The following is an 11,853-nucleotide window of genomic DNA, read 5'->3' as shown; positions in this document are numbered from 1 at the left end:
CACCCGGACCAAAATTTTTAGGTACGCTGACGTTGTTCGGCAGCTGTCAAGAAGCTTCCGGGTTGGTCTGCACATTGCCGACTACCGCTGCCCCAGCACACACTACGAAAAGTCGGCTCACTGCCGACGATGCACTGCGGTGGCCCACTGCCACATACACACACGTACTCACCAGAACGACACACTGCCGCCGATGCGGACGACGACGCAGAGAGGTCGACGACGACGCGACTGTGGCAGTCCTATACTACCACACGCGATCACGAGGAGGACGAATGCCGACGCTGCTTGGTCGACACTGTGCTGGCTCACTGCCAACACATGCACACGATGACGATGATCACTGACGATGACGACTGTGCTGACTCACTGCCAACACGATACGAGGAAGCTGTGCCTGACTGGCACACACGAAGACGACGACGACGACTCGCCCACTGCCGACGCGGTACAGTGCCGCGCTGCGCTTGATTCCAAAGCAAATAACTGTTTCTCGCTCACCCTGCGAGTAGCATCGCCTACCGTAACTCTCAAGTGGATGGCTCTGAAAAGAGCCTTGGGAAAATTAATTCTCGGTAGCGAGCCAAGATGCTGGGTGACGGAAACCACGACGAAATTGGACACCAAGCAGCTGCGCTGGAACTGAAGCTGGCTGGGCACTTCACTGGGGAGGATCGCCTTCTTCGGAAATAAGAACACGGGTTTTCACTTTAACTTATTTACTACTTCACTCGTCGGGATACAAAAACTTCTGAGCCTACGGCTCGACCTACACCTGCTTTTATACAGTTCGTTTGAATTAGCTGCTGTTTCCTCATTGGTTGAATTCTCCTTGGCCCTGATTGGCTTTGTAGTTGACGGCATGACACGGTAGCTGTACTTTTCCTTCTCTCGCGTTTCTCGTGGCGTCCGCCGGCTGCGGGTAGACTTCTCGGATGGCAAAACATGTTGTGACGTGCTGATAGCGAAACGCGGATCAGCCGGCCTGCGTCGACGACAAATCTTCGCTGTTGCGAACATCCTCCCCCGGGCGATCGCTGCCGGAATCCTGAGGCCCACCAATGCGACTATTGTCTTCTATTGGAAGAATCGAAATTTTAGTGATCGGTCGTCTGTAAACAGCATTTCCCACCTTGATATCGACCACCCTTACAAGATTATCTTCCCCAGGGTAAACATGAACAATTCGTCCCAACTTCCACTGTTGGGGCGGAAGAGTCTTATCTTCCAACAAAACTACTATACCTGGACGAACATTCGGAAAGCGAACGAAGTTCTTTCCCCTAGGCTGCAGACTCACCAGATAGTCGTGCACCCACGACCTCCAAAAATGTTCCCTCATCTGTTGCAGGTGCTGCCATTTCGACAAACCGTTTTGATTGAGGCCCTCATAGGAGGGCTCAGGAACGGCCGTCAACGAGCGGCCAATTAGAAAATGAGCTGGAGTGATTACTTCACCCTCAGCGGGATCGTCCGAATGTGAGAAGAGAGGTCGCGAGTTCAAAATGGCTTCGACCTGGGTCAACAGGGTATACATCTCTTCAAAGGTTAACGGAGTTCCTTTGAGGATACGCTTCAGGTGATATTTCGTGCTTTTCACTGAAGCTTCCCACATCCCGCCGAATTCAGGAGCATCAGGCGGAATAAAATGCCAGCTGATTTCTTTATTCTGGCAAAACATCTCGATCTGGTTGATAGCGACATTCTCACGAAACAACAAATACAACTCATGAAGCTCGGCTTTAGCCCCACGAAAATTGCTGCCATTGTCGGAGTGAATTTCACGGACTATTCCCCTGCGACTGATGAACCTTTGCAACGCAGCAATAAAGGCAGCAGTCGACATGTCCGAAACAAGCTCTAAGTGGAGAGACTTCGTCACCAAGCAAACGAACACACATAAATACGCCTTGACATGAACACTTTTCCGACCTGCTTGTCTGATCAGGAAGGGCCCCGCGTAATCCACTCCGGTGACCTCAAACGGTGCGGATGGAGTTACGCGGCTTTGTGGCAAGTTGCCCATGTACTGCGCCACACCTTGTGGCTTCACCCGGAAACACTCCACACACCCCCTGGTTATCTTCCTTACAGCAGAACGAGAACCCAACAACCAGAAGCGTTGACGAAGAGCTGACAAAAGACCAGACGGACCAATGTGCAAATGTTCCAAATGATATTCGCGGATAATCGAATCGGTGAGTGGATGCCTTGGCAAGATGTATTGATGTTTGGCATCGAACGACATTCGTGACTTCTGAATACGCCCACCCACTCGCAAGGCTCCGTTATGCAAGAACGGGCCGAGAGCTTTCAACCTTTTAGACGGTTCTCCATTCTCAACTCTTTCGATTTCTTCAGGCAACGATTCGTGTTGAATCACTAGCACAATTGTATGGAGAGCAGATCGAAGCTCGGAGACGGATAGACAACTACTTTTGACACGATGCTCCGGATTCTTGGTACGGCAATTCTTCAGAAATCGCTGAACGTAGGCAAGAACACGTTGAAGTTTACGCAGGGATCCGAATTTCTTGAAGAGTGGAAGATCGTCACAATTCACTACGGGCATTGCCATGACCGAAGCTGGTTTCATTTCAGGCATCAAATCATCAGGAAGTTGATCAAGAACTGGTGATTCGTACCTCCTTGATTGGAGAAACGGAGGTCCTTCCCACCATAGCGAGTTTTCCTTCAAAGAGCCGGGGAGCTGACCGCGGGAGATCACATCGGCCGGGTTGTCCTTGGACCTGACGTAACCCCATTTATAGAGACCGCAGTCCCTTGATATTGTTGGAAGTTAGGTAGCGTAGAACGCTCGGGTAGCGTCGAACCTTCAGGTACGTGAACGGCGGCAGTATTGTTGGTAGGTAGAATTGTTTGAGAGATGTTGTAGGTATATTGCTATAGAAGAATGTTGAATTGTATATACCTGAATGGAATAAAGAGTGTGGCGGTTGCTGATTAAGTTATCAGTCGGCAGCCGTCTAGTTTGATGGAAGGTGACTAGCGTTCTATTTTCATTGTAATTTAGAAACAGTCATCGACGGAGCTAGCCTCGCTATGGCCTGCGTGGCCATGGTGGACTAGCCTTCAACAGATATCTCTACCACACGATTCTGAACGAATGGCTGCAATTTCGCTGGCGCCTTTTGCAACCACGAGAGGACAATCTGACTGTCCGACCAAAGAGAAACGGAGGAGAACTGAACTTCCAAAGTCGATTGAACCTTCTTGACCAACCTAGACAGCAGCACGGCTGCACACAGTTCCTTTCGAGGAATCGTCAACTCTTGAAGAGGGGCAATCTTAGACTTGCTGCACAACAACCTGACGACACAGCGATCATTTGGGAGAATACTGCGAACATACAGGCAGGCACCGTACGCTATTCCTGAAGCGTCTGCGAACCCGTGTAGTTCAAGAGACTCATACGCGGGACCGGTTACTGGTCTCGGAATTTTAATGTCACGAACGGCTACGAGCGAATTACGAAGGCGTAACCAGTCTCTTAGGAGGTCGTCAGAAAGAGACTCATCCCAGTCTATTTTATCAGCCCAGGTTTGCTGCATCAAACGCTTAGCTAGAACGGTAATTGGGGCGAGTAGGCCTAGCGGGTCAAACATTTTCGCTACTTCAGAGAATAGCTGGCGCTTCGTCACAGCTGAATCTTCGGACGAAGCAGACTGACAGAAAAGAAACTCATCGCTCCTCGGATTCCACGTTAATCCGAGAGTCTTCATCACCTCATTTGCCGACAGATCATCAAGGAGAACTAGTTTCTCGCGCTCATCCTCAGGGACATCCTGAAGAATCGTTTCATCGTTGGCGCACCACTTATGCACCGGAAAACCACCCCTGGCTAGTAACGTTTGGAGCTGTTGACGACATTCAATGGCTTCTTGAATGGTTTTCGCTCCCGACAACACATCATCAACATAGCAGTCCTCTTGTATCACGCGAGCTGCAAGAGGGAAATCGGCTCCTTCATCAACACTAAGTTGAACAAGCGACCTAGTTGCCAAGAACGGAGCAGCAGAAGTACCGTACGTAACAGTCACTAACTCGAGAACCTTGACGGGATCCGTTGGGTTGGACCGCCAGAAAATTCTCTGCAACGAGGTCTGTTCAGGATCAATCAAAATCTGCCGATACATTTTTTGAATATCAGCGGTAAAGACGAAAGGATTTTTACGAAATCTCAATAGAATTGACATCAAGTCGTTCTGAACGACGGGGCCTATCTTCAACACATCGTTGAGAGACACTCCAGACGGCGGTTTCGCCGACGCATCAAACACCACTCTTAATTTTGTGCTTGTGCTCGACGGCCTGTAAACGGCGTGATGCGGCATGTAGTACTTCAATTGTCCAGGGACATCGTGCGCCTCAACCACTTCTTTGCAGTGGCCGAGAGATTTGTACTCTTCGATGAAATTAGAGTACTGCAGACGAAGCTCGGGATCCTTCAGTAACCGTCTTTCGAGAAAGAAAAAACGACGAAGGGCCAGTGAACGATTATCAGAGAGTTCGTGTACATTTTCGCGAAGAGGTAGTTTCACAATGTATCTACCGTTAACATCACGCTTATACGAGCTACGGAACAATTCCTCACACTCTTCTTCTTCTCCTGTGGGAGCGGAACAAACTTCAACCTCCTCAATCTCCCAAAAACGCTTGACTGTCTCGTTGAGCGACTCGATAGCAACGCAACTCACCTGTGTGACATTGACCAAAGCCGGTGCCTCAGCATGGATTTCACCAGCAATCACCCATCCTAGCTCAGTCTCACGCAACTCGGGAAGGCCCTCAGCAAGAACGATATGGCCTATCTTCAAGAGCTCAAAGAAATGACCCATCCCGATCAGTAAGTCTACCGTGGCAGGAACATGGAAATTAGGATCGGCCAGCTTGACATTGGAGGGAATATTCCACTCAGAAATGTCGATTGACTGGGACGGCAACGGATTAGTGATTTTCGCGGTGACCAAGCACTGGAGGATTGTTTGATAGTCGCTGTACTGCGAACGTAGACTCACATCGACCAGACAGTTAGACTTACTGCGGGTGGAGCTGACGCCGACGATATCGACATTCACAGGAAGACCATCAAACCCTAACTTTACGAACATAGAGGTAGAAAGCAAGTTCGTTTGAGCCCCACAATCTAGAAAGACTCGGCAAGGCACAGGATGACCAGATTTATCGAGCAGATGCACCATAGCAGTCAACAACAAAACATTTGGGAGTGCAACGCTCTGTGAACACGACGAAGACACAGTAGCTGACTGAACAGAATCTGTATTCGAGGACTGCGGCGGATCAGGGACTGGCTTCTGAACGGCATCAGTCGGCTTCTGAGCCGACGCGGGCGGGCTCACACTTTGATCGGACTTAGTTCCATCATCGTGTAGCAAGGAGTGATGCCGCTTACCACATTTCGAACAACGGTTTTTCGACGAACAATTGACAGAATTGTGCCCACGACGAAGACAGTTGAAACACGAACGAGATTCCTTCACCTTACTAACGCGCTCCGAGATGGATAGCTTACGAAACTCAGGACATTGATAGCTGAAGTGCGATTTTCCACAAAAACTGCACGACTCGTTACTAGCATCCGGCGATGCCGAGTGAACTTTGACGCTAGCAGGTTTAACACTAGACTGAGACAACTTCCCTGGTTGAGATTTAGCGGAAGAGGGATTGTCCACCTCACACCGCTCCAAAACGCGACACTGATCCTTCAGAAACAACAAAGTATCATCCAAATCGGGCAAATCACCATGATTGAGAGTACGTTCCCACTGTTTACGTGTTGCTGGGTCAAGGCAAGACACCAAAATTTTATTGATAACACTAGTTTACAAAATAAAACGAAAGTCGTGAACTTCTGTCAACGACCAAAATTTTTGAAGCACAATTTAGCGCTGATTTCGAAATCGACCTTCAAAAAATTTTAAGTAGACCAGTTTTTGAGTTTTAGCTCAATATCGAGTTTTACAACTTTTCAAAATATGTAATTTACTAAAATTCAAATATATTGCGTTTTGTTCAACCAATTTTAAATCTTTTTCCATAAATTCAAAGCTGAATACAATACCATTCGATCATCTGAATATAAGTTTTGCGTCAGATTGATGAATTTCAAGATATTGGCGAATTTGAGGGACAATCTCCTTAAATTTAAGCAAAATTCCCAATTTTTTTTGAAGAAAAGTATTTTTTTAATAAGAAAAACCCTATTTAAAAATTCTTTCTCGACGTTTATTTGACATATCATGTGTAGGCGAGTTACAGTAAAAATTTCAGCTTAATCGGAGCATTGATTACGGAGAATGAGATGTTTGAAGTGGGCGACTTTGCTTAAAAATAGAACAAAAATCGATTTCAAATCATCACCCTTGTATGGAAAGTCGAAAAAAATTCCGCTCTACTGTAATTTTTTTCCTTCACGTTTTCGAACTCAGGGCAAGATTCTACACCAAAAATGATCATCAGCTTACCGAGTTCAAAAATGCTGTAAACTAGTGTAATCAGTCCAGCGGTCGCTTCCACTGGCTGTTTCATGAACTTAAGACCCTCAATGTTCCGAGTACACGTATCAATCAACTCTCTCAGTTCCCTGTGAGATTCCCTGTTCATTTTCTTCATCCTCAAAAGTTCTGAAATGTGCGTGTCAATGATAATGCGAGGATTTTCATACCGTTCGGTTAAGATCGTCCACGCATGCTTATAATTGTTGTCCGCCAACGTTTTGGAACCAATGATCCCGGATGCGGCACCAATCAACGACTTTTCAAGATGGTGTAGTTTGATGGAATCGGAATCCGATCCCTTGCCGACGATGTCTTCAAACATCGCCTTGAAACGAGGCCAATTTTCATATTTCCCATCGAATGTTGGGATGGGAGCTTTAAGCGGTGCTTGTTGGATGATGATTCTGGATGAATCGGTTTGTGGTTGACCAACATTAGAATCACGAGGATTCTTTTGAAAGGCTTCCATTAAGCCTTCCAAACGAACAAGAGCATCCGTATGAATCCGATCAAACTCGTTCAACTTTTCATCCTGTTCATCGAGTTTGGCCGGAGGAACAAGCCTCAGCACCTCCTTGTGTAGAGCGGTATATTCCGCGTAATGGGTTTCTAACTTTTTAGAGAAAACTTTAAGCAAAGGCACACTCACCTGGGAGGGGTCGTCCTCTGCTCTCTCCAACGTGTTGAAGATTGCGGTAACCTTACCCCTTACCTGCCCACGCTGATGAACGAAGGTCTTCACATCTTCCATGGTTGGCTGCTGGCTGCTCTTGGTCGGTGAATGTTGCACGGACATCAGAAAATATCGATACGGCTAGATCGACAAATCACTTTTTCCTTTGGTTTCGGTTTGCGAGGTTTCACTGTTCACTTTTGGTTCATTTGGTTTTCTTAGCACACATCAGTTTCTCGGATCGGATCGGTTTCAGTTCTTCGTTTTCGGTTTGCTCGTAGCACTAGCTCTTCCGATCCACAGAGTAGAGTTCACATTCAGTTCAATCACTTGGCACACTTGTTCTTCGTTGGACTGTATTGTTCTTCACACACTTATCCGGTTCCGATGGACCACAATATGTTGGCTCATTGCCAACATGTATGATATGTGGGGGTCGAGCCAGCAGAATCAGCCCTATGCCGAAATCTGCTAGCTACGCGCACTTCACTGCAGTCGGCTCACTGCCGACGACGATGACGAGATGACGATGGAATGGAGCTAGCAGTCCGTCTGCACATTGCCGACTACCGCTGCCCCAGCACACACTACGAAAAGTCGGCTCACTGCCGACGATGCACTGCGGTGGCCCACTGCCACATACACACACGTACTCACCAGAACGACACACTGCCGCCGATGCGGACGACGACGCAGAGAGGTCGACGACGACGCGACTGTGGCAGTCCTATACTACCACACGCGATCACGAGGAGGACGAATGCCGACGCTGCTTGGTCGACACTGTGCTGGCTCACTGCCAACACATGCACACGATGACGATGATCACTGACGATGACGACTGTGCTGACTCACTGCCAACACGATACGAGGAAGCTGTGCCTGACTGGCACACACGAAGACGACGACGACGACTCGCCCACTGCCGACGCGGTACAGTGCCGCGCTGCGCTTGATTCCAAAGCAAATAACTGTTTCTCGCTCACCCTGCGAGTAGCATCGCCTACCGTAACTCTCAAGTGGATGGCTCTGAAAAGAGCCTTGGGAAAATTAATTCTCGGTAGCGAGCCAAGATGCTGGGTGACGGAAACCACGACGAAATTGGACACCAAGCAGCTGCGCTGGAACTGAAGCTGGCTGGGCACTTCACTGGGGAGGATCGCCTTCTTCGGAAATAAGAACACGGGTTTTCACTTTAACTTATTTACTACTTCATTCGTCGGGATACAAAAACTTCTGAGCCTACGGCTCGACCTACACCTGCTTTTATACAGTTCGTTTGAATTAGCTGCTGTTTCCTCATTGGTTGAATTCTCCTTGGCCCTGATTGGCTTTGTAGTTGACGGCATGACACGGTAGCTGTACTTTTCCTTCTCTCGCGTTTCTCGTGGCGTCCGCCGGCTACGGGTAGACTTCTCGGATGGCAAAACATGTTGTGACGTGCTGATAGCGAAACGCGGATCAGCCGGCCTGCGTCGACGACAAATCTTCGCTGTTGCGAACAGTGGGGGTAGACTGGAAATTTCTCTCTGCTTGACCTACAAACGCCTGTAATATGTTGCGCCGCTTGCACTGCCAAACTCACTATTCCAGTGCAGTGGTTTTCAGCGGATGTCGTTGACCCATTCGACATTCCTCTTGTCGTCCAAAAATGTATTCAACACGATGTTAATATAACTATAAATATTTATTGAACTTCGATTAAGATAAACAATAAAACTGTGATTTTAAGGCATTTAAGCACACCTTTCATCAAAGCTGCCGTATTTTGAACTTACTTACCTTACCGATCAGGCTAAGTCCGGGGTGGCCTCTGCTGTACATAGTAGCCGCCTCCATTCCACTCGGTCCATGGCTGTTTGTCTCCAGTTCCGCACTCTGCGTCGGGTCCGCAGATCGTCCTCCACTTGGTCGACCCACCTAGCTCGCTGCGCTCCACGTCTTCTTGTACCGGTCGGATGACTCTCGAGAACCATTTTAGTCGGGTTGCTATCCGACATCCTGATGACGTGACCCGCCCACCGTAGCCTCCCGATTTTCGTGGTATGGACGATGGTTGGTTCTCTTAGCAGCTGATGCAGCTCGTGGTTCATTCGCCTTCTCCAAGTCCCGTCTTCCATCTGCACTCCACCGTAGATGGTACGCAACACCTTCCGTTCGAAAACTCCAAGGGCGCGTTGGTCCTCCACGTAGGGTCCATTTTTCGTGCCCATAGAGGACGACCGGTCTAATCAGCGTTTTGTAGATGCTTAACTTCGTGTTACGGTGAACTTTGTTCGATCGTAGAGTTCTGCGGAGTCCAAAGTAAGAACCGTCGATATAAATTCGGGGTGGCGGGCGCGGTGATTCCTCCCTGGAGCCCTTTGCCATCATATACTTTTTCTTCGACACATTAATGACTAATCCGATTCGCCTGGCTTCACTCGGATGTACGATTCCGCCATCGTCTCAAATTTACGAGCAATAATATCAATATCATCAGCGAAACCAAGCAGCTGAACGGACTTCGTGAAAATCGTTCCACTTGTGTTTATCCTCGCTCTCCTCATTACACCCTCTAAAGCAATGTTGAACAGCAAGCACGAAAGACCATCACCTTGCCGTAACCCTCTGCGAGATTCGAAGGGACTTGAGAGTGTCCCTGATACTCAAACTACGCACATCACTCGATCCATCGTCGCCTTGATCAACCGTATCAGTTAATCCGAGAACCCGTATTCGGGCATAATCTGCCATAGCTGTTCTCGATCGGTTGTATCATACGCCGATTTGAAATCGATCACGACACATCACTTGTGTGTGGGCACGTTGTATTCGCGGCATTTCTGCAACACCTGGCGGATGGCGAACACCTGGTCCGTTGTAGCGCGTTCACCCATGAATCCAGCCTGATATTACCCCACGAACTCTCTTGCAATCGGTGATAGACGGCGGCATAAAATTTGAGAGTATCTTGTAGGCACCGCTCAGTAGTGTGATCGCGCGGTAGTTCCCGCAATCCAACTTGTCGCCCTTTTTGTAGATGGGACACACGATACCTTCCATCCATTCCTCCGGTAATACTTCCTCCTCCTAAATCTTGGTAATGACCCAGTGTAGTGCTCACACCAGTGCTTCTCCACCGTATTTTAGAAGCTCGCTTGGTAGTTGATCTGCTCCAGCGGCTTTGTTGTTTTTCAACCGGCCTACCTCCTCCTCAATCTCTTGGAGGTCAGGGGCTGGATGTCTTTCGTCCTGTGCACATACTCCTAGATCTGTTACCACGCCACCTTCGGTACTTGCAACGTCGCCATTGAGGTGCTCATCGTAATGCTGCCACCACCTCTCGATCACCTCACGCTCGCTCGTGAGAATATTCCCGTGATTATCTCGGCACATGTCGGCTTGTGGCACAAAGCCTCTGCGCGAGCGGTTCAGCTTCTCGTAGAACTTTCGTGTGTCCTTAGCGCGGTACAGCTCTTCCATCGCTTCGCGATCTCGTTCTTCCTGCTGGCGCTTCTTCATCCGAAAGACTGAGTTCTGCCTGTTCCACGCCTGTCTGTAACGTGCCTCATTCGCTCTCGTGTGGTGTTGCAGCACTCTCGCCCATGCTGCATTCTTCTCGTTTTTCAACTCTTCACATTCGTCGTCGTACCAGTCGTTTCTGTGATTCGGAGTCACGAAGCCTAGTGCTGTAGCCGATGTACTACCTATGGCGGATCGGATGTCCCTCCAGCCATCTTCAAGTGTAGCTGAGCCGAGCTGCTCTTCCGTTGGTAGGGCCACTGCTAACTGCTGCGCGTAGTCTTGAGCCACTTCTACGTTACGCAGCTGCTCGATGTTGAACCGCGGCGTTCGACTTCGACGCGTGGTGATAACTGTCGAAAGTTTTGAGCGCATGCATACAGCGACTAAGTAGTGATCCGAATCTATATTCGCACAGCGGTATGTGCGGACATTGGTTATATCCGAGAAGAATTTACCGTCGATTAGAACGTGGTCGATTTGATTTTCTGTTTGATGGTTGGGTGATCACCAGGTGGCTTTGTGGATATCTTTGCGGGGGAAGAAGGTGCTTCGGACTACCATGCCGTTTTTTGAACACCAACGCACTAATTTTCCACACTGCTTCATTATGTTACTAAAATGAGTTGCATAATGAAATATAGTTGGATAATGTTCATAATGCAACTCAAACGAGTTGCAACGTATTTATCGTTGTCAATTTCTTGATTTTGCTTTGGCTGACCAAGCCATGTGGGAGCATTTTCAACAGTATTTATCGTATTTGTCCAACTCGGCAAGCTTCGTTGGATAAATGTACGACTCGTGCTGAAAAAATCTACTTTTTGCAAGTCGTTACATAAATAACTATTAGCGTACAAAATGCTTTACAACTCTGAGGCAAGCCCGTGCACAAGGGGGGGGGGGGGCACTTCTGTGCACGGGCCTGCTCTGAGGTATGGCTGGTCAAATTATAGGTTTTTAAGCGTTGTAACGTCACGAAAAATCAACATTTATGAAATTTATTCAAATACAGAACTAGAACCAATTATAAAATTTTGTTGATTATATTAACTGGCTTTCTGAGTCTGGGGAAATTCAAAACGACTAGTTTTATATTGCCCAACGTTTCGGCCTTGTGTATATGGCCTTTTTCAA

General features: G+C 48.2%; 2 protein-coding genes across 2 annotated transcripts; both read right to left on the bottom strand.

The window, feature by feature from the left end:
- Positions 1 to 976: 976 nt before the first annotated feature.
- LOC134286793 (uncharacterized) lies at positions 977 to 2,596 on the bottom strand. The gene has a single exon (XM_062848466.1). The coding sequence runs from the start codon at positions 2,594 to 2,596 to the stop codon at positions 977 to 979; it is 1,620 nt and encodes a 539-aa protein (XP_062704450.1).
- A 490-nt stretch (positions 2,597 to 3,086) lies between these two features.
- On the bottom strand, positions 3,087 to 7,290 carry LOC134286792 (uncharacterized). The gene is made up of 3 exons (XM_062848465.1): positions 7,189 to 7,290; positions 6,707 to 7,113; positions 3,087 to 4,479 (listed from the first exon to the last, which is right to left on the bottom strand). Exons 1-3 carry the CDS (start codon positions 7,288 to 7,290, stop codon positions 3,087 to 3,089), a joined length of 1,902 nt encoding a protein of 633 aa, XP_062704449.1.
- Between the last annotated feature and the right edge of the window lie 4,563 nt (positions 7,291 to 11,853).

Source organism: Aedes albopictus, chromosome 2, assembly GCF_035046485.1.
Source record: "Aedes albopictus strain Foshan chromosome 2, AalbF5, whole genome shotgun sequence".
Classification (NCBI taxonomy): Eukaryota; Metazoa; Arthropoda; class Insecta; order Diptera; family Culicidae; genus Aedes; species Aedes albopictus.
Note: the sequence above shows the minus strand (reverse complement) of the source record. Positions and strands in the feature narration are given on the sequence as shown.